Source organism: Myotis brandtii, unplaced genomic scaffold, assembly GCF_000412655.1.
Source record: "Myotis brandtii unplaced genomic scaffold, ASM41265v1 scaffold523, whole genome shotgun sequence".
NCBI classification, from domain to species: domain Eukaryota; kingdom Metazoa; phylum Chordata; class Mammalia; order Chiroptera; family Vespertilionidae; genus Myotis; species Myotis brandtii.
In genome coordinates, this window is record NW_005369902.1 from 332,534 (window position 1) to 355,607 (window position 23,074).

The 23,074-nt window shown below is 40.7% G+C and overlaps 2 protein-coding genes across 2 annotated transcripts in view; one reads left to right on the top strand and one right to left on the bottom strand.

Annotated features, from left to right (window-relative positions):
* Positions 1-9,265, bottom strand: part of WSB1 (WD repeat and SOCS box containing 1) — a 40,360-nt gene extending 31,095 nt beyond the window's left edge. The window contains exons 1-2 of the mRNA XM_014548838.1: positions 9,260-9,265; positions 6,936-6,945 (exon numbers count right to left, since the gene is read on the bottom strand). Of these exons, the coding sequence (XP_014404324.1) occupies positions 6,936-6,945; positions 9,260-9,265 (16 nt within the window). The remainder of the gene's footprint in view (positions 1-6,935; positions 6,946-9,259) is intronic.
* NF1 (neurofibromin 1) overlaps positions 1-23,074 on the top strand; it is a 327,459-nt gene that overhangs the window by 12,138 nt on the left and 292,247 nt on the right. The gene's annotated exons all lie outside the window — the stretch shown is intronic.

A 23,074-nucleotide genomic window follows, 5' to 3' on the forward strand; every position in this document is an offset into this window, starting at 1 on the left:
GAACCACAGCCTGGAAAGTACGTCATTGGGTCTAGAGAGGAGAGGTAGCAGAGTTCAGTGGAAAAAGTCCAGAACTTGAAGTCTGGAATTTGGTTTTCGCTTCCTGACAATTCACATGACCTAGGGCCGTGGTGGGCAAACTGCGGCTCGCGAGCCACATGCGGCTCTTTGGCCCCTTGAGTGTGGCTCTTCCTAAGCCTTAGGAGTACCCTAATGAAGTTAATAACAATGTACCTACCTATATAGTTTAAGTTTAAAAAATTTGGCTCTCAAAAGAAATTTCAATTGTTGTACTGTTGATATTTGGCTCTGTTGACTAATGAATTTGCCGACCACTGACCTAGAGCAGTGGTCAGCAAACTGCAGCTCGGCAAACTGCGGCTCGTGAGCCACATGCGGCTCTTTGGCCCCTCGAGTGTGGCTCTTCCACAAAATACCACGTGGGCCACGAAGTTTCAATCGCACTGTACGTGCGTGCCCACACGTGGTATTTTGTGGAAGAGCCACACTCAAGGGGCCAAAGAGCCGCGGTTTGCCGACCACTGAAGGGTACACAGCCTTCCGTTGCAGTCATAGAAATGCTTGGTGAATAAAAGAGAAAGTATCTGTGAAATGCTCTATAGTTCTAGAAAGAAAAACTATGTATGAAGAATTTAGCTTCCAGGCATCACTGGATTCATTAGAAATTTATGTAGTGGAATTACCAACTGATATGAGGAATGAGCTGCAAGTTATGGAGAAGCAGGCATGCTAAAATGGGTATCAGTAAATTAGTAAGATAATACCTGTTCTTTTGCTTTGAAATAGGACTAGCAAAGCTGCTAAATATAAAATTTGTTTTTCTTCTGCCAAAGTAGAACCATTTTCCTTGAACTTATCCTTACCTCTTTCTTGTTGTTTCCCTCCCAACTTTATCTTTTTTTTTTTTTTTCTGTTTAAAAACTTCCCATCCATCTACTTTGGGTGAAGGTAGGAGGGGCATTGCTAAAGGATTAACTACCTAACTTTTCTCACCATTGTCTTGACTTAAATTAGCCTTGATATTCTCAAACATGTTTCTGTATATGAACTTGGGTGGAAAATATTAATGCTGAGAGGAAGGTCAAATTGGGGATATAGAAGAATTGGCAAGGAATTGAAATCCAAATGTTTGAGTCATGAAAAGGAAATAAATGAGGCTGAAATATGATCAAGCCATATGAGGAATCAAAGTTTTTTCTTACGTGAAAATTATTGTTTAGGGCATTACTATGCCAGTCCCAGAACTCAAGACTTCAAGTTTATGAAACCTAGCTCTTGTTATCTTGTTTCAATAACTTCTTCGGTTTAGATTCATTTAGTACACTACGTACAGATGAAAGAAAGCAGAGAGGTGGGGAGAAAAGAGAAGCCTGAGCATATGTTGCCAAGATTTTCTTTTTGTAGCAAATGACTGTTTGTTTTTTCCTTTTTTAAAATTAAATTTATTAGGGTGACATTGGTTAATATGATCATACAGGTTTCAGGTTTCTATGTTACAAGATCTGCATATTGCACCATGTGCCCCCAACCAAGCAAATGACTCTTAAGTAAGGAAGAGCTCATTCTCTTATCCCTTGAAATCTTACTGTTTCATATTCCTCCCCAAACTTGACCTTCCTTTCAACTTGTATTGAAATCTCTCCAGAACTAAATTCTATTGTCTAACTCAAACGATAACTTTTCCTATTTCCTTCCTTTTTGCCTGCCCTATAACAAATAGGTGGCATGGACTTTTTTATTAAAACTTTCTTATAACCAATGTTTATTTATTTTTAAAATATATTTTTATTGATTTTAGAGAGGAAGGGAGAGGGAGAGATAGAAACATCAACTATGAGAATCATTGATCGGCTGCCTCCTGCATGCCCCCTACTGGGGATCAAGCCCACAACCTGGGATGTGCCCTGACTGGAATGAATCGTGACCTCCTGGTTGAGTGTCATAGGTCGACACTAACCATTGAGTCACACTGGCTGGACACCAATGTTTATTTTCATCAAAATATTTCATGCAGTTAGTTTAGGGAGTTAATGCTTTAAAAAAGACATACCCAAAACAAAGGCTCCTGATGCCCTCAACTCCCTTTTCATCATTACTTCCTGCCACTCATATGCAACAATTCAACTGTTTGTTTGTTTTTTATCTCTCTTGACATTTACCTCCTCCTTTCTAAGAAGGGTGTGTATATTATCTCTTTTTACTTTGTCACACAGCAATTTTATGTCAGGCAATTGTGAAAAGCTTAAAGATGTGCACAATACCTGGCCAGTGTGGCTCAGTGTTGACCCATGAACCAGAAGGTCAAGGTTCGATTCCTGGTCAGGGCACATGCCTGGGTTCAGGGCTCAATCCTGGTAGGAGGCATGCAGGAGGCAGCCGATCAATGATTCTCTCTCATCATTGATGTTTCTATCCCTCTTTCCCTCTCCCTTCCTTTGAAATCAATGAAAACATATTAAAAGAAAAAAAAAAGATGAGTACAAGTACTGACTGGTTTGGCTCATTGGATAGAGCGTCAGCCTGCAGACTGAAGGGTCCCAGGTTCAATTCCGGTCAAGGGCACATACCCAGGTTGTGGCTTGATCCCCAGTAGGGGGCATGCAGGAGGCAGCTGATCAATGATTCTCTCTCACCATTGATGTTTCTATCTCTCTTTCCTCTCCCTCTCTGAAATCAATAAAAATATATTTTTTAAAAAGATGTGTACAAGCTATTCTGATCAAGTTTATTGTTCCTCAAAATTCAGATATTGAGTTTAATTTTGTCTTCGAAGTACAGAATTAGCATAACCAACATACAATATACCATTATGAATGATAAAGTTTTTATAAGTGCAAACCCCCAAAAGGTAATACATTCACCCAACTATAAAATCAATATAATAGAATCAGTCAGGATTCAATCACAGAAGCAGAACCCACTAAGAACTATGTGTATGTGTGTGTGTGTGTGTTATATATGTATCGTATCTAATCTTACACAATTGTGGGAACTGTTGTCTTTACACCTATTCCTGGAGCTTGAAGACTTCAGGGAAGGCAGCCTGGAAGGGAGGATAGATGTAAAGTGGGGAAAAGCAAGTGTGAGTTGAAACCTCCAAGCATGAGTTAGAACCCACATGGACAGACTGAAATAATGTCAGTTCTAACTGCATCTGACGTGATGGTGTAGAAATCCTGCAGGAGAAGCTGTTCCCTTTTATCATATGTAGCCCAGGAGTTGGAAAAACTGGAGGAGAATTCAGGGGAAAGTGGAGTAGTTGTATGTCTAGTCGCTGTCCCATGCCAATGGGATAAGTAATAATGTGAGCTACAAAATGGTTCACTTCCAAGCCCCAATCTGTGGAAGATTGTGGTCCACTCTAGCCAGAAACATAAAGGGAGGGAATTCTGGGAAATGTAGTTCAGCCTAGCCAACTTGATAAATTACAAAGCCACCAAAGTCCACCACTTTTCAGTTTGGCACCCATATATATATCTATTATTATTATTATTATTATTATTATTATTTTATTATTATAAACTAGAGGCCTGGTGCACAAAACTCATGCACTCGGGTGTGTGTGGGGGGGTCCCTCAGCCCGGCCTGCGCTCTCTTGCAGTCCTGGAGTCCTCAGGGGATGTCCGACTGACAGCTTAGGCCTGCTCCTTAGCGCTGCCGCAGAGGCGGGAGAGGCTCCCGCCACTGCCGCTGTGCTAAGCTCACCAGCCATGAGCCCAGCTTCTGGCTGAGCGGTGCTCCCCCTGTGGGAGTGCACTGACCACCAGGGGCAGCTCCTGGGTTGAGCATCTGCCTCCCTGGTGATCAGTGTGTGTCATAGCAAGTGGTCGTTCCGCCGTTCGGTCGATTTGCATATTAGCCTTTTATTATATAGGATAAATAGTTCAGGAACCAAGTGTCCATCATGCCTCCTTACCAAGAGAACAATGGAAAAGGGAAGCATTTGAGATCTTGTCAGTTTGGATCAAATAAACGAGAGAGAGAGAGAGAGAGAGAGAGAGAGAGAGAGAGAACAATGGGAAAGTCATCTAACATTCATTCCTGGAACCATGTGGGAAAATTTGCTTATAAGAGAATAAAAGAACAATAGTGGTATTTAATCTCTGGAAACTACCTAGAAATCCATTATCAGGGATATTTTCCCAGCTCCTTTTTCTTTATTCAGATTAAGGTAACTGTTGAATAAATCAAGGTTTCTGAAATTATATTACCTAGAGCACAAAGCAGTAAAATGTAGCAGGGCTAGGCTTCTAATTCAGAGCCCTTTTATTTCCAATCAGCATCTTATTTAAAAGAAAACAAGCGAAAGGCTTCCAAATGAATCATCTCTGTAGCAGTCTGCATTTATTTTCTTACCTCTTGGCATTTAAGTGACCTTTTTTTAAAAGTAGGCAGGCTTAAGCTTCTCTCTCATCATCACAGTGGAATCTAAAAATTGCTGTTTATATTGTTTAACCAGCAAAAACAATGCATGCTGTTCAGTAGACAGTAAGTGAACCTGGACACATTAACTTTTGACTATTAAAAGAAAGTGCTTGATGGAGCCAAATAACTTAATGTTTTTAGATGAACAGACTGTTTCCACTTAGCATAACTTGCTTTTTTGCAGGGAAGGTTATATAAAAAGAAGTACTACACCTAAGTTTTTATTATAAGTTAAGTTTAGGTCTCTCTTTTCTCCTAATCCAGGGGTGTGGAACCTTTTTTCTGCCGAGGGCCATTTGGATATTTATAACATAATTTGCAGGCCATATAAAATTATCAACTTAAAAATTAGCCTGCTATATTTGGTCAAACATTTAATTAACTCACCCCTAATGCCTTGGCAGGGCCAGACCAAATGATTTCTCAGGCCTTATACAGCCCATGGGCCAGACATTCCCCACCCCTGTCTAAGCTATTCATAAATGAAATGTATTATTCTTTCTACTGTGTGACATGGCATATAAGCAATAGACCTAAATGTTTTTTAAAGCATTGCATGTTTCTCCCCAGTCTTCTCCATGTGATAGTCATAAAAATCTCCACTAAAGGAAAACTCTTGCATGAGCCCCATGCATGAATTTTGTGCATCGGGCCTCTAGTTGAATAATAAAAATTACAATAATTATGTCACAAAGATAGAGATAAGATGTTTAGATTACAGGAAGTTTTAAAAATAGTTTTAAATGTTCCTGCTGTTGAAAAAACAGGAACTATGAAACTCCTTTTACAGACCTCTTTTTCTAAATTCTAAGATATGCCCCATTTTTCTTGCCTTCTGGGTCTTTGGGGGGAGGAGTGTGGTTCAGGCAGGGCTCCAATGCATGGCTCAGGTTCCCAGTGAGTTCATCTTCCATTTTGTGGGTATTGCCTCATTCATTCTGTGAGAACTCCTGTTTCTGCATTCCCCACATCTTTGAGTGTTTCTGCTTTTACAATGAATACTATAGAGCAGTGGTCGGCAAACTCATTAGTCAACAGAGCCAAATATCAACAGTACAATGATTGAAATTTCTTTTGAGAGCCAAATTTTTTAAACTTAAACTATATAGGTAGGTACATTGTTATTAACTTACTTAGGGTACTCCTAAGGCTTAGGAAGAGCCACACTCAAGGGGCCAAAGAGCCGCATGTGGCTCGCGAGCCGCAGTTTGCCAACCACGGCTATAGAGTATTCATCTGTTTGGTTGGGGATGGGTGGTGGGGATTCCCTCCACCATTTCTTTACTGTACAGGTTTTCTAGATTCAGCACGATCTTCCATAAGAACCAATGTCTTCATTTATCCATATAGTGTACACCTTGGAGTATGATCAGTCTTAACTGCAAAGACTTCTGCTAGACTCAAAGATTTAGTGAGCTTTCCTTTGAAGAAATTGAATTTGCCCTTAATTTTAAAAGTTGTTGAGAATTAGAAATGTTTTAATGATTTTTTAAAAATTTGCAATGCATATAAGAGTGCACATGAATAAAAAGGATCAAATTTAATAGGCAAATTAGTTTTATTATGAAATAGCAAAGATAGGTATAATTTCACTGTGAATTAGAAAGCATATTACCAATAAAATTTCTGAATATCTACAAATGTTGATATATAATCTTTAAAATATTCTACAGAATTTTAGCACGTCTCTCCATGACATCCAGGCTCTCAAAGGTCAGAACACTTGCAGGAAGGGTCTCAATAGGAAGATGCCAAGATCATCTTTGGGATTAATACCCAGAGTTGTCTCCTAGGCTAGCTGGCCTGCCCTGCTTTCTTAAGGCAAGAAAAGCTAAAATGATAGTCTCATTTAGTCAGGGGCGTGCAGAGGAAGAACAGGCAAGCACTCAGCAAATTCTTCCATGGCCATAATTTCCATTTATCCCTACTTGGAGAAAAAAATAAAAGACAAAAGAGTAACAAACACTTTCTCCATTATGTTTCTCCAATTGTTTTATTGTGCTCACTCAAACCAACTCTTTTTAAAATTCTTATCCAGGATACAATGAATCAGCAAATTCTTTTTAATTTGTGGTACTCAGTTGTTTTTGCATAAGCAGTGCTTTATGCCTGCTATGTTTCACCATGATGTAAGCGATATTTTTCTTTGCTCAGAAGCTGTAGATTTACTAAGCTGACTTTTCAAATGAAAGCTGTGCTCCTAAAGGAGAGCATGCTGGTGACTTTGTTTAAATATTTTCACTGGTGCCTTTTAAAATGTGGTGCTGTCTTTAGGGGCTTTGTTGATGGAGGCTTGGCAACCAAGGCAGCACCACCATTGTTCTCACTCACTAGTGTTCCCTTGTTGTGATGAACAAAAGTTTCAATGGCTATGCCCTGGCCAGGTGGCTCAGTTGGTTAGAGCATCATCCTGTACACCAGAAGGTTGTGGGTTCAATCCCTGGGAAGTAAACTGTTCAATGTTTTTCTCTCTCAAATCAATAAAAAAATATATATATCCTTAGGTGAGGATTAAAAAAAAAGTTTAAAAAAAGTTTCAATGGATAGAGCACATAGGATCTGGATGTCAATTTTAAGTAAATTATTTGGGTTTAGTAGTTGTAAAAGGAAGCCCCTTCCACACTCCATTATTGCATAATTTTCCAAGCAACTGAGTCCCTAAGCCAAGAAACTGCTGGCTAGGGATTGCCTCTGTTGCCACACTATTATGAGCTAGGAAGGAAGCTTAATAAGAGCTTTCTTGCATGTTCTCTGCTGTCCCGGCATGGCCTTAATAGGGTGTGGATGGTCTTTCAACAGCATTCCACATTGAGGCAAAAAGTAACCCTGAGCTCATCCCTCACCCCCACCTACTGCCTTAAAAAGTTACTAAAGGATGTAATTAAAGAAATAAAAAAGGATGAAGCTATTAACCAGAGTCATATACCTCTCCCTGCAAATTTAACAGTCCAACTTCCTCAACCAAAAGTATTTTAAACAACAAGAGGCTATTACTTTACCAAGTTGTCTGTTAGACCCGTGGGAGTAGAAATATCAGATGATCCCTCTGTGATTATTTCTGAATGAGGAAATAATTATCCTTTTACTTATTTGTGGCCCTAGTGCAGTGGTTCTCAACCTTCCTAATGCCGCGACCCTTTAATACAGTTCCTCATGTTGTGGTGATCCCCAACCATAAAATTATTTTCGTTGCTACTTCATAACTGTAATTTTGCTACTGTTATGAATCGTAATGTAAATATCTGATATGCAGGATGTATTTTCATTGTTACAAATTGAACATAATTAAAGCATAGTGATTAATCACAAAAACAATATGTAATTATATATGTGTTTTCCGATGGTCTTAGGCGACCCCTGTGAAAGGGTCGTTTGACCCCCAAAGGGGTCTCGACCCACAGGTTGAGAACCGCTGCCCTAGTGAATTCTCAAGGTATAGCCTCAAGAGTTAAAGTCAGGCTGAAAGAAATGCTTTTTAAAACTGTCCTGCAGGATGTTGCCCCAGCTCAGCTGCATTTTATAGGACAGCTCCCCCATCATCTTAACTAGATTATCATAATCTTTCTAGTCCAGCAGGATCTCTTCTGGGTGTTTGCTTAGCTCTCTAGTATTAGTAATTCTAGTGCCCTATATTTCTGTAGGCAAAAAAACCTAAATTTTGCTCTTGGTAATTCTATTTGAGAAAGTTGGAAATTTATTAAACTTTCCAACTAACTAAATTTCTGCATTTGAGTTTTAACCATATTTAAGTGTTGCTATGATGTCAAAGAAGCTATTGATTCTGAAATAGTGGGCTGTGATTGAGTTGTCTTAAAAAACACACACACACAAATACTGTTTGGATGTTAAATGTGATATAGACATTGTAGTAATAAATAATTGGTTTTATACTGGTTATTTCTATTCTGGAGGATAAATTCAATGAATGTAATAGTCAAAACTTTAAAAATAAATGAGGGCAAAGTAAGTGTAGATAAAGCAGCACCCAGAAAATCCTTTTGTAAGACTAACTAGAAACAATTTCACTGAGACTCAGTAAGACTCAATGGGTTTAAACTTCACTGTTGAAGGGATAATTCCTCCACTTGGAGGAATAAGTCCAGGTGAAACCTAATTCATTATAGCCGGTCGCATTTCCATTACCTTCTGGGACCCAGTCAGCAGAATGGGACTTGCATCTAGAAATAAACCCAGTCACCAGCACAGAATACAGACCATGAGTAGGGGTGCCACGGTGAGGGCAGGGGATTATAAGCACAGTTAGAGAAGGTTCAGTCTGGAGAGCAGTCATCAAATTAGCAGAGTTGGCCAGGAGACAAGCAATGCAAAACAAGAGCACCCTGAGTAGGACATAACAGAATAGACATTAAGGAGTCTCCAGACAGCAAGGTCACCATGAAGGCCCAAGGTTCAAGAGCGGTGCCCAGAGTCCCCAGAGAGAGACAAAACTAAACATGCAGAAGCAAAGGACACACAGTTATTTGAAACAAAACAGGATTGGTACTGGTTAAATAGCAGTTATGTTCTCTTCTGCCTAAGAGTATGACTGGTGTGGGAGCAGAGGTGGAGCTAAGGTGGAGATCAGCTGATTAGAGGTGGGGGTCCTAAGAGGCCTATTCAGGGAAGGAGCTAAGTCTTTTTTGGGCAGAAACAAACAAACTGACTCTCAAAGATTAGTGTGTACCAGAATCACCTAGCTGGGTTGTTTAAAGGTCAGATTCTGAACTCCACCCCCAGAGACTCTGGGCCAGTACATCTGGGGCGCAGCTCAGGAATCTGTGTTTTTACAACCACGCCAAGTGATTCTGCAGACCCACATTTTGAGAATGACGGGAAGCACAATTTTTTCCACTTGATTGCAGCCTCAAGGATGAGGAGGACAATTGAGTTAAGTTTTAGCCCACAAATAGAACAGTTAGAAATTGAGGACTTAAGAGGGCCTTCAACATAACTGGACTTAGTGAATCATTAGTCAGAAGTGATCCCATTTCACAAGTTTTGCATTTTTTAACAACAGCGGCAGAACTGTAACTGCCACATGAGAGGCTTGAAATGTAACTAGGAGCATTTCCCATCATTTAAAAATGTTAAGCATTCGAGAAGTTTTCCACCTTGATTTTAAAAGCTGCACATTTGAAAATAAAAGCACTTTTTTTTCCTTCAAGTAAAAATAACACTTGTGGATGACAGAAAATTAAAAATTCAGATAAGCAAAAAACAATATTTTTAAACATCCATAATCTCACTACCCAGAGATAACCACAATTAACCTGTTGGTGTGTATCTTTCCAGCCTTTGCCTAGACAAATATACTCATATATGGGCTTGTTTTTCTCCCTTTGTTTTGATAAATGGGATGGTACTGCCTGGAGAGCGGTGGTTGTTTTTTAAAGCTTTTGTTTTAGAACCAGGCTCTGAGGTCACTCTATCCCTCCTGGACCTTGTGGTCTTCCATCTCTATTTCCCTTGGCATTTTGGCTTCATTCTTCTGTATTGATCGGCTGTTAGTTTGTGACCAAAACTGAGTGTTCTACAGATTAGTGGTAGATGCAACAACTTGCATAAATTTCACAGAATTGGGCCAAATGACAGAAGCCAGGTGCAGGAGTCCTGGCCGGTGTGGCGCAGTTGGTTGAGTGTCATCCCATGCACAGAAAGGTTGTTGGTTCGATTCCCAGTCAGGGCACATATCCAGGTTTTGGGTTTGAACCCCTGTCTGGGTTCGTGTGGGAGGCAGCCAATCCATATTTCTTTCTCACATTGATGTTTCTCCCTCTCTCTAAAATCAATTTAAAAAACATATTAAAAAAATAAGCCAGACACAGGAATACATGCTATATGATTCCATTTATACAAAACTCTAGGAAAGGCCCAATTCATCTATAGTGGCAGGAAATAGATGCATGGTTGCCTGGGTATAGAGTGAAGGAGTTCACTGCAAAGGAGACCTTTGAGGACAATTAAAATATTCTGTCTTTATTATGGTGGTAATTTCATGGGTGCATATATTTGTCAAAATTCATTGAACTTAAGATAGGTGGGCTTCACTGTATATAAATTAGGCTTCAACAGAATTGATTTGCTTTACACTCATTTACTGTTCAAAATTTTGTGAGAGGGATTCTTATTGGCTCAGTTTGAGTCAAATATCCACTCTGAGTCCCAACAGCCAAGGCTGGAGGCTGCTGGACAAGAAACAGATCTGTGTAGATTCCCAGCTCACAGTAAGACTCCCTTCTCCAGAAACAGCCCTGAGACTCAGGAGTGACCCCAGTGGGTGTGCCTGTGCTGTGGGACTCAGGCCACCTGCCCCGGCTGGCTGGCGCTGGGTGGACACGTGACACAAGCCAGGCGAATCATTCCCCAGGAGCCTTCAAATGGGAACTTGGGAGAAAGAATCAACATCTCTCTGGATGTGAGTCCCAGGTGTTGCCAGTAGGCAGGTCCATTCTCTTGGTCCGTTCAGTGGTCGGCAAACTCATTAGTCAACAGAGCCAAATATCAACAGTACAACGACTGAAATTTCTTTTGAGAGCCAAATTTTTTAAACTTAAACTATATAGGTAGGTACATTGTTATTAACTTAATTAGGGTACTCCTAAGGCTTAGGAAGAGCCACACTCAAGGGGCCAAAGAGCCTCATGTGGCTCGCGAGCCGCAGTTTGCCGACCACGGTCTTGGAGAATAGGGTCAGCACGCAGAGAGCAACAAGGCAGAGCAGAGTGCTCATAGAAAGGGTTTATCTGCAGCGTCAAGTGGATGTGGAATGGGAAGGTCTAAATGCTCCAAGTCAACCACCCACTAGCTTTCCTCTTCCAGTGCTAGAGAAAAATCCAAGGATGGGGCTTGATCTGAGTAGTTTATCAGAATTGCCAGAAACAGGTGCAAGTGAAGAGGGCAGTCCCCACAGCCAGAGGAGCACATGCAGGCATGCCATCTAAGTGGCCAATGGGAGATCAGACATAGGCGGCACTTCACTTACTCATGCTTTCAATGCATGTTTACTGAGCATCTACTGTGCCCCTGAAGATGTTCTAGGCCAGGGGTCCTCAAACTACGGCCCACGAGCCACATGCAAATACAAATATTGTATTTGTTCCGGTTTTGTTTTTTTACTTCAAAATAAGATATGTGCAGTGTGCATAGGAATTTGTTCATAGTTTTTTTTTTTTTTAACTATAGTCCGGCCCTCCAACGGTCTGAGGGACAGTGAACTGGCCCCCTGTTTAAAAAGTTTGAGGACCCCTGTTCTAGGCCCTGGCAATACAGCAGTGAACGAGGCTGAATTGAGGTTTCTGCCACAGTGAAGCTTTCGTTATATTGAAAGGAGGAGATAGGCAATAGCCAAACAAACAAGAAACAGAAACATGGAAATTCCAGATAACAACACACTGGATGAAAAAATAAAACACAGTCATGGGATTCTGGCTTCAGCACAGAGCAGGCCACTTTAAACAAAGAGATCAGGAAAGGCTTAGCAAAAGAGGTAGCATTTGAGTTGACATAAAAAGGAGCCCAGGCAGCCGGACCAGATTCCACAAAGGCTCAGAGGTGGGAAGGAGCTTGGGGTGATTGAAGTGACTGAAGGAGCAGGTGACTGAAGTGAAACCAGGAAGGAGAGCTGAAACAGGAGATGTCAGAGAGATCAGCAAGGGCCAGAACCCCAGGGGCTTGTAGACCAGGGGGAGGGGTTTGGTTTGTGCTACAGATGGTGGAAAGACATTGGACTATAAAGAGGATGTTTCCATTTTTGAAAGTGCCCACCAGCTATTATGCTGAAAGTAGAGTGTAGGAGGGCAACAACGGAAGCAGGGAGACCAGATAAGGGATCACAGTAGTTAAGTCGTATTGGAGACCAGCAGACACGTAAAGATTTGGGCTATGCATAACATCAGGAGCTGAAAAAAATTAAAAACAGGTGTTGGACAGAGTTTAAATGTATAGACTACGAACAAACCAGGTCACATGGCACACAAGCTAGTAAGCCAGCTTAAAACAAAATGTAGACAGCCCAGAAGGCTTGGGATGCCGAGTGATGCTGATGCCCTCAGTGCCCAGAAGCCCGCTGCTGAAGTAGGGGAACCCCTCCTCCATTTTTGTCACATTTTTATGTCACCTGGGCCTCAAAACATTGTGGCTTGTGCCCTGATGTTTCAGACTTTTTAGGGACAACGTTCTTTCGGCATCTTCGGAAGCCCCTCTCTTGCTAGCCCTCAGATCCACACTGTTCTCCCAAGACCCTGTCCTCTTGTGTGGGCAGATGTTCATGCTCCTTTGACAACAATTCATATAAATGGAGTCTCAAGATCCGACTCCTTTGCACCAACCCCTCATGGCCATAATACATGTCTCCATAGCCCTGATGGACACAGCTTAGGTTCAAGGCTAGTCTGCTTTAGCTGTATTATTTTAAATCTCCCTATTTAAGCTTCCCAAGTTAAAATATTAAGACCCTATTAGCAAAGTTGATTTGGTTAATCTAAACTCGAAGTAAGTACTTAAGCAGCGGTACTCCTAATCTGAGCTTTCTGTTGGACTTTTGAACATTTTTCTCCAATTTGGAAAAACAGAGAGACAAACCAAAGAATAAGAAATAAAACATGCTATTATAATCTCAAACACCGAGTGCCCAAACACTGAGACGTCGGTCCTCAGAGATATATTCTCTCTTCCCACCACATTTTACTCTTCCCACCCTTCTCAGTGTCTGAGCCAATACTATTAGAAGGATTATAAATCAGTATTCTTAGATTATCCAGGATTAGATTATTAGGCATTAATTTGCCAACTCTTCTAGTCAAGGGTCTATTGGCTGCTAGAATCAAAGGCTCATCCCCAGAAAAAAACTAAACATGGGCTCAAAGAAGAATGGAAACTGAGGTCCTCTTTTGTTTTCTCTTTCCCATCCCCACCCCCTTGTATGTGTATCTAATCCATTCCTTTCTCACTCTCTTTCTGGCTGGCTTCCTCTGCTTACTCATTGTCTCCATTCCCTCATACTTTAGGCATGCACTTGACCCATTAGAGCCATTCAACCTTAACTCTTTATAACTTTCCAGAATCCCAACCTCCACCCTCCCACCCCAACCATCCTAAATGCCCCCAAGGAGGAACTCAGTGACACAGCTTCTATTTTCCAGCCAGGTCACAAGTCATAGGTGACTGTCCAGGTCAGGAATTAGCTGCCTCTGAATCTGAGGTCTGTCTCTGATTATATAGGTGTGGCCAGGGGGCTCAGATCACACAGTATTTGACATGATTACTCAGGGGCAGCTGGATCTAGGGACAGGAGTGCCCCGGAAGAGGGGATAGATAGACAGACACCCTAAAATACCTTTCAGTACATCCTTTCCATTCCAGGACTCAGTGGCCCAGTCATAACTGTTCTGTTCCTATGCTGCTTCCCAAGTCTCCTTGCTAGTAATAAAACCCAGGACCCAGGACTCCCATGGGTGTTTCTCCCCAGGCATTTAACTGGCCCCGAGTCACCATTCTCCCTCTAGTTCTCACCTTTATTCCTTTAATTGCTTCAGTCCAGAGTTATAGAAGTGCTTCTCACACTTTTGTTAAAATGCATAGTCTTATTCAGTCTGGCTGCGATTTTTGTGTTTCTAACAAGTTTCCAGGTGGTGCCAATGCTTCTGTCCCAAAGACCTCACTTGGACTCAGTCTGTTTCCAGTTCTTTAGTTCTAAGTTGGTTTAGTTCTTAGGTGGTTTGTTGTTTTTAAGGCCCTAGCCCTGGCACAACAGGAAAGCATCAAGCTGTACATACAAATTATGTAAAAGCTAGAACCTGATGACACGAGACATGAAATAAACTGTCCTTTATGTGCAAGGCAACAGGGAAGGTTTTACTTCTTAGAATTCCAGAATAGCTCCTCCCCAAGAAAAAAGCTGTCCGTGTAGAAGGCTGTACCACACGCCCAGGAAGCTCCCACCTAGTGACTAGGACCACTCCTAACATTTGCTGGCCCTGGGACCAAAGCCCATGTGGAGGCCCACAGACTGTATGCCTAAACATTTAAAAGTCATAAATCAGGTGACCAAACTGCTAAATAAAATGTGCTCCATCCTCCTACCTTGACAAATATATCTTTGAGATGACAATATTTAAAAATACATGTAAACTATAGTTTTATATAAGCAAATCAGTATATTACCAAAGATGATGTGATTTAATTATTAATAGTGTTCTAAAGTATGGCAAAATGAAGTATTCTTGTTTATGCAACAGGTTGGGGAAAGCACAAAGACCTCCAGAGACTTTATATTGGACCCAGGTAGGCCAGTTATGCCACTAATCCCAGGGTGACACACTTCTCTTTTGATGGCCTTTCTGCTAGACTCTAGCAGCTAGAGAGAGGTAGCTTGGCCTTTTGTTGTCTGACACACACGTCTTGTACCCTCAATTCTTCAATTGAGCAATACCAGGGAGCAGAAATGACCACAGCTCACGATTCCAGCTTTAGCTTAGCAAACTCACATAAGGAAGTCAGAAAAAGTGTGCTGTAGGCAATAATGTCAGAACAGGTGGGACCAATCATGGAACTGAGGCATGTAAAAATAAGTGACAGTCGTGGCAAGGACCTTCCAGGGAAACACTAAGAAGGCTTCTTTAGATGAACCCCAAACGCACTCTGAGGTCTGTGGCAGTGCGGAATTCTGACACTCCTCTTGGGACTTGGTTCATATGTGCAGTCACATGGGCCACTCCGTCATGGACTTGGCCTGATTTGTGGTACTTCACTTACCAAATAGAATCTCATCTTATCTATATCTTTCTATTAATGCCACTTAATTTGAGTTCACTAGGAGCAGTTCTCCCCCCCTTTCTCTCCCCCCCGCCCACCTCCCCGATTTTGGTTACCAAGCAGATGGAACTTTGCCAATTTCAAAACAGCAACTAGGTGCAGAGCTGACCCAAGGTCAATGTTCTGCCTGCAGTGCATCCTAACTAAAAGGTGTCTGCTGTTTCTTCCACTCCTTAGATTATTTTGCTTATTAGAGTCTGGCGTTCCCAGGGAATCTGAGGGCCGGTGAGAACAAAAGCAAACAAGATACTCTTAAAAACATTCCCTGTTCTTTTGACCTTTAAAGGACATGCAGGGAAATGGAAAGGCTTGCTCTGCTTCCTGAGAAAACTATAGTAAAAGGAATTTTCAGCTGGGTATTGTTTTTGGGATGTGTTCAAATTTCTCTAAGCTGATTTTTTTTTTTTCCTAACAGGAGTAAATAAATCCAAAGATTATCTTAACAAAAATAGAGGCAATGCTACCCTGTCTCTCTGTGTGCAGTTAGATTACGATAGTTGTTTGTTTATTTATTTTTGAGTGAACCTTTTCTCTAGACATGTTCCAAACCCAAAAACCTTATGAATATCTGATTTAAACTTAAAAATCTTTTCTGTAGATTAGAAAAGGAAAAAAAAAGGTAAGAATTTATGAGTACTTTTGGATAAGATGGTGGCTTTGAATGTTAAAATCTAATTCCATCCCACTGGGCACGTCCAGTTCCTGAAAGGAATGAAACAGTAAAAGAGCATCCATCAATGCTACAACTAGAAAAGGGTATCATCTGCATTTTAGAAATGTGAGGAGTTTCTAATGGACTATAGCAGATAATCTGCATTGAAGGAAGAGCTTAGTACATCCTGACTCTCCTTCCCCCAGGAGGCAGAGTCCTAGAATAATTAATGGAGATGCTGGTTCCACCAATATCTCCTAAGGAGGAAAAACAGAGTTACAAGTGACTACCCTGTTGAGAAGGGGAAAGCCCCTTCCTGAGTTGGTGGCTATAACAATAGGCTAGGCTGGACCTGGGACCTGGGGCCCCCAGGCTAGTCATATGGCCAGCAGAGAAAGTTGGCCCAGATGCACCATCAAACACCGATAATCACAGTCTCTGCCCATCAGCTTAGAGCCCCTGAGGCCTTCCTTCTTTTCTTATGTTGAGGATCAAAGAGACCTTCAAGTTAAGATTGGAGGAGATCATAGTAGTGTCTGGGAGGGGTGGTTGAGGGGAAACAGTGTTGGGATCCCAAGAGAATCTTTCACTCTGTTTCAGGGTCTTATAGGGCATTTAGATAATTCTCTCAGTTTTCAAAGGGCAGGAAAACAACCCAATGTGGGAACCATGAAAATATTCTGTATCATAAAGGGAAGAGACTATAGGACTCAAGAGGAAAACCATACTGTTAAATAAGATGAAGTGTAATGTACTGGACAGGAAACTATTACTTTATGAGCTAAATATGCAATTTCTCAAGAGGAATGAGGTGTCTTTGTTTAAGAACATATCTTGTAGAGCACGACTGGCTTTGAAGATAAAGCCTTCTAGGCATAGTCAAGATGGTCTGGTGAGCAAAAAGATCGAGAGATTAAAAAAGAAATGAACCAGAATTGGGAGAGGTTGGAGCAGATCAGAAGGGCGATGATGTGGGGAGAGTCTGAGGGGAAAAAGCTAGAAGTTCAACAACCTCGAGGAGAAAGTAGGCTCTGAGTGGAGAAGAGAACAAACATGGCACAGGAGAAAAAATGAGCTCTTGATGAGCAGAACAGGAGACTGGAGCAAACTGTGACCACAAGGAACCTGTAGAAATCTTGTGTGTGGCATTGGACTGCCCAGAGAACCTGCGATGGTAGGTTAGTCCATGGTCATCTGGATCCCAGGGACATGGTTGATTCCAGCTGACATCAGAGTTATAGTTGAAACCTGAGGTAAAGTTTAGATGATAAATTTCATTGTGATCCTAACAAAATTAAAATGTGGACTCTGCAAAACAGCAGCTGAAAATGTTCTCCAACAGTAAGTAGACTGACATGAAGATATGACTAAGTGAGAGGCAGAGGCCGGCACAATAGTTTTCAAAATGGGAATTGGATAATCAAATAATATAAATACAGGGTGGGACAAAATTGGCTTATATTGTTCGTATGGAAAATAATACAATAATTAGTAAATAATAATACAAAAATAAACTGCTTTGTGTACTCACAACTGTAAACCTACTTTTGCCCCACCTTGTATACTAAAACAATAGAATGGAATTTGAAATATAGAAAGCAATAAAGTCTCTAGACTCAACAAGATAGAAAACTGAGTCCTTAATATGGAGGCCAAAAGTCCTCCTAAAATGCAGAGAGAAAAGATAAAAGTTCAAAATAATGATAGAGAGAGGATGGTGAATATAGAAAACGGAGTGAAGATAAAAATTCAGAGTTAAAGCCGATGCTGAATACAAAACAGTATTACCACAGACCTAAAATCAAGGATATAATTAAACTCTCCTAAATTGAAAAAAAATAGCCTCTATGTATAAATTTATAAGGCATGCTAGGCAAAATCAATGCAAGGATAACCAATATTTAAACCCATCCTGACAGCCATTCCTGATTTAAAAAGCAAACAAAAACTATTATATTAAGAATTAGATGGCTGCTTCTTTGAATTATCACAAATTAGTATCTTAATGGTTAATACTTGGGGTAATACCCACCAATATTAGGCTACAACCATCACCACTAGTGTTTAACATTGGTCCTAAAATTTCAGAACAACAAGAAAAAGAAGTAACAGAGGAATATTAGAAAGGCATCAAATTTATTGTCATTTACCTATCATATGATCATTTACATTAAAAAAACAATTAAGGAGTCCAGTTATAAAATAAGTATATAAAAATCAATGGCTTCTACATGTTAATTTAAATCACCTGATTATATAATACATGTGTAATATATATGTATTATATCAATAATAGCAACATAAATATGTATAGAAAACCTCAAGACTTTAATGAAAGACATCAAATGAGCAAAGATAAGCCATGTTCCTTAAGGGGAAATATTGGATATTGTTAAGAAGCTGTTCTCCTTAAATAAAGTTATTAATTTAATATCACTTCAATTAAAGTGACAAAGGATTTTTTTTCTTAGAACTTGACAAGATATCTGGAAAAATAGCCAAATAAGAAATTGAGAGGCATCATCAAGCTCAGGACTTGCACTGCAGACCTTAAATTGCATTCCAAAGCTACCCTAACTTAGGCAGAATTGCCATGGTGAAAATACAGGCAGCTTCATGCATGTGACACTCAAATTATGAAAAGGTGAAGGCTCTAATTTTGTAAATGAGCAGTCTACAAAAGAAGGATTACAACTGGCCAATAAACATATAAAAATAGTTTTTAATGCAAAATAAAACAGAATGTCATTTTCACCTAATTAACTGAAAAACAGGAAAGACTGTTGCTGAGAGTTTGGGGAGAGGAGCCCTCTCAGACACTGCTGATGGGAGTGAAGACCCCTGCCTGGCTTCCCCGCCCCCTTTTCATTTTTTGTAACGTCACTTCAATTTCTCTATAATGAACCATTGCTCCTTCTCTCATAAGCCTTGTGCTTCAGGTGGGGCTGAGCTTAACTCCCCATACCTTCACCCGACCCAGGGATAGGCAAAAGACTCTTGCCTGGACAAAAATGGAACTTTTGGTTTAACCATTGGAAAAGAAAGTTCCCTTTCTTTTTTTTTTCTTTTTTTTAATATATTTTATTGATTTTTCACAGAGAGGAAGGGAGAGGGATAGAGAGTTAGAAACATCGATGAGAGAGAAACATCGATCAGCTGCCTCCTGCACACCCCGGCTAGGGATGTGCCTGCAACCGAGGTACATGCCCTTGACCGGAATCAAACCTGGGACCCTCGAGTCCGCAGGCCGACGCTCTATCCACTGAGCCAAACCGGTTAGGGCAAGAAAGTTCCCTTTCTACTGTGGTTGCTAAAGTGCTGGATTATAGATGAAATTTACATATTTTCTAGGACATGGAGAAAGCACAGCTCAGAGACAGAGCGAGACAATGTTCAGATAGCATTGTTTGAGCTCCAGATTTAGCCATTCCTGAAATAGGGTTTGCCATCCTCACCCCGTAGGTCCTGGCTGTCGGGGCTGACCAGCAGCCCCTGAGCGATGGATGAACAGATTAATCCGATACAGTTTCACTGTGAAAGAGAAGGCTAACGGACGACGGCCTGACTGAAGGAGCCAGGCAACCCCGATTGCCTGCCTCGTTAGGCTTTTATTGGAATTTTTATCTTTAGATACAAGCAGTAGGGTGAGTAATCGTGGGAGGACACATGTGTTTACATTGTCCTCTAGGCAAGGGCATCCAGGGATTAAGCATAAGGATTCCAGTAAACACCCAGGGATCTGCACATGCACAGACTTGTTTGGAAAGGTAAAGGAATCCTTAGGGGTGCCTCCTTCGACACTCCCCTAAGTCTCCCCTAAGTCGGAATTCCAGTAAACAGGGCTGGCGGCCTTCCACACACTTCCCTTTTCTCGGAATATCCTCTTTACAAGCTTTCCAACCAAGTCTCATGCTTCCCCACACTAGCCAAGTGGGCCAATAAATTCCTTTTGTTGGTGGTGGAACTCCTTAATCTGGTTTCCCTTAGCTATTTGTCACTTTAAACGTTTTGACTAATACATCTATCAATTCTGAAATCCCCTTTCTAGGAAATGGGCTGAGATAAGTCATTAGATATATGCACAGAGTTTAATGTATAAAGCTGAGTTTATCATGGAGTTATTTATAAAAGTGAAAAATTGAAAACAACAGGACATTGGTTAAATAAATTATAGTTTACCCACAAGATGAAAGACATGATCACTAAAAATAATAATCTAGAAAATTAGTTAAGGAAATTTTTTTTATCCTCACCTGAGGATATGTTTATTGATTTTTTAGAGAGAGAGGAAGGGAGAGAGAGAGGGCGAAACATCGATGTGAGAGAGAAACATTGATTGGTTGCCTCCCGTTGGCACCCCAACCTCCAAATCTGAGGATGTGCCCTAACTAGGAGTCAAACCCATAACCTTTTGGTATACAAAATGACACTCCAACCAACTGAGCCACCCGGCCAGGGCAGTTAAGGAAATATTTTTACAATATTCCCTTTAATACTTCTTTTTTTTTGTGCTTATATACTTATCTCAACTTTTCCATAAAGAGCAAATATTATGTCTATGATTAGATGGGAAAGAATAAAAGTATGTATATTTTTAAAAATCCATGACAGAGAGAATTACACATGCCACTGGCTTAAGCATCTTTTCCTCCCATTTTGATATCTTTTACGTCCATTCAATCTCCTTTATTATTTTAAAATCCATCTCACCAGAGTATATAGCCCTGGAGGAGGGTGACTGTTATTTCTATGTTCTGTCTAGTAACTAGCACATTGTGGACATTTAGTAAAATCATTGTAATTGTACCGGGCAAGTACTCTTTTTGGTAATTTTGTTGTACTGTTAGGCCCAACGTGGTGAAGTGAAACACACATACCCAGGTCATCCAAGAAAGCTCAGACCCTCTGTCTCCCTCACCTTTCCTATCAAACTTCTTCCTCAGCAAGATGTTTATCTCAACCCAACACTTATTTCATTTATGCATACTCAGCCCTGGGGGTAGGGTGGACCTGGGGTGATGATGGGGCTCAAAGGGTCCTCTACTCTTATCATTTTATTTATTTTTATTGCTATAAAAATCAGAAGCTACATAGTCCTGTTGTTTAGCAGCAACAACCCCAGTTGTGTCAGAGGCTGCATTCACGGGCATCCTGATCCAGTAAGGCCTAGGCATCTCTTTAGAAAAAGAATACCCTAAACTAGTCTCCTACAACTGTGCTGTCCAGTATGGTAGCCTCTAGCCACATGTGGCTATTTAAATTTAAATTAAGTAAAATTTAGTAAAAATAAAAACTTAATGTCTCAGTCACACTAGCCATACTTCAAGGGCTCAATTAGCCACCCTTGGCTGGTGGCTTCCATATTGCACAGCTTAGATACAAACCATTTCCAGTATTGTAGAAAATTCTATTGGGTCTAGAAAATCCTTTTACTCTCCTACCTCGTGGAAAGGAAAACAAAGGAAGCTAGTTCTTGGGGTAATGTGTTAGCCATGAGCAGAGATGGTAAATATTCCTTTTCCTGGCAGCACAACAAACAAGGAGATTCCTTTGCCTTAAACTTTCTGTACTCAGTTGACTTGGGATGCTTGGGGTCTTTATCAGAATTTGTTTTAGGAAAGAAGACAAGAAGGACTTTAGAGGGAAAAATCTTCTACCTAAGTCAGAGAGGCTTCTTTGCCAAGATTCTTTGCTATTTTTAATTTTTAATCCAGTCTATTTGGAAATCTCAGGAGGGGATTTGGTGTTTGCTTTCTGGGTCAACAGGAGTCAGTATTTTCTCAGGCCCTCTGCCTACTAGTTACTTCTCCAAAATGTCAAGAAGCTTGTTTTTTGCCCTGGCTGGTGTGTCGTCCAGAGCACTGAGAGGTCACCAGTTCGATTCCCAGTCAATGCCCAAGTTGCAGGCTCAATCCCCAGTAGGGGGCGTGCAGGAGGCAGCTGATCAATGTTTTTCTCTCTCTCCCTCTCCTTCCCTCTCTCTCTCTCTCTCAAAACAATAAAAACACATTAGCCCTAGCTGGTTTGGCTCAGTGGATAGAGCGTCAGTCTGTGGACTGAAGGGTCCCAGGTTCAATTCCAGTCAAGGGCACATGCCTGGGTTGCAGGCTCAATCCCCAGTGGGGGGCATGCAGGAGGCAGCCAATCAATGATCCTCTCTCATCATTGATGTTTCTATCTCTCTTCCCTCTCCCTTCCTCTCTGAAATCAATTAAACTATATATTTTTAAAAACAGTAACACATTGCCCTAACCTGTTTGGCTCAGTAGATAGAGCGTCAGCCTGCGAACTCAAGGGTCCCAGGTTCGATTCCGGTCAAGGGCATGTACCTTGGTTGCGGGCATATTCCCAGTAGAGAGTGTGCAGGAGGCAGCTGATCGACGTTTCTCTTTCATTGATGTTTCTAACTCTCTATCCCTCTCCCTTCCTCTCTGTAAAAAATCAATAAAATATATATTTTTAAAAAGCAAACAAAAAAAAACTAACACATTAAACACAAGAAAAGCTTGTTTCTTATTTACCGTTTTTAACTATTAGATTGACAAAAATCAAAAAGTTTAATAGCGCACTTTATCCCTGATACGTTGATGATGAAAGTATAAATTGTTACAACCTCTGTGGAGAGTGATATGGCAAGCTCTATAAAAATTAGAAATGCACATGTCCTTTGACCCAGTAATTCCCCTTCATGAATGACCCTACAGACATACTCAAGCAGCATAAAATGACATATGTGCCAGGCTAATCGTTGCTGCATAGTTTAGAAGCTTGGAAACAACCTAAATGTCCATAATAGAGGCCTGCTTCAATGTGTTATACCATCGGTATATAACTGAATACTATGAGGCCACGCAAAAGGATGAAAAAGCTCTTTGCTAGTTGGGAACAATTTCCAAGATATGTTGTTAGGTGAAAAATAACCTGCCATCATTTGTATTTTTAAAAAGGATGGAGTAGGGAAGAACACGTGTAATGTTTATATGTGTAGGAAGTGGGAGGCTGCTGGGGGTGAGGGGCAGGAAGGAGACTTTAACTAAGTATCTTAACTAAATGTCCTATAATATTATTTGAATGTTGTATCATGTGGACCAATTTTCTATTAAAACATATATTAACAAAAAAGAGAAAACTGAGATTTCCAAAGGGCTTCCTCACTTTAAATCC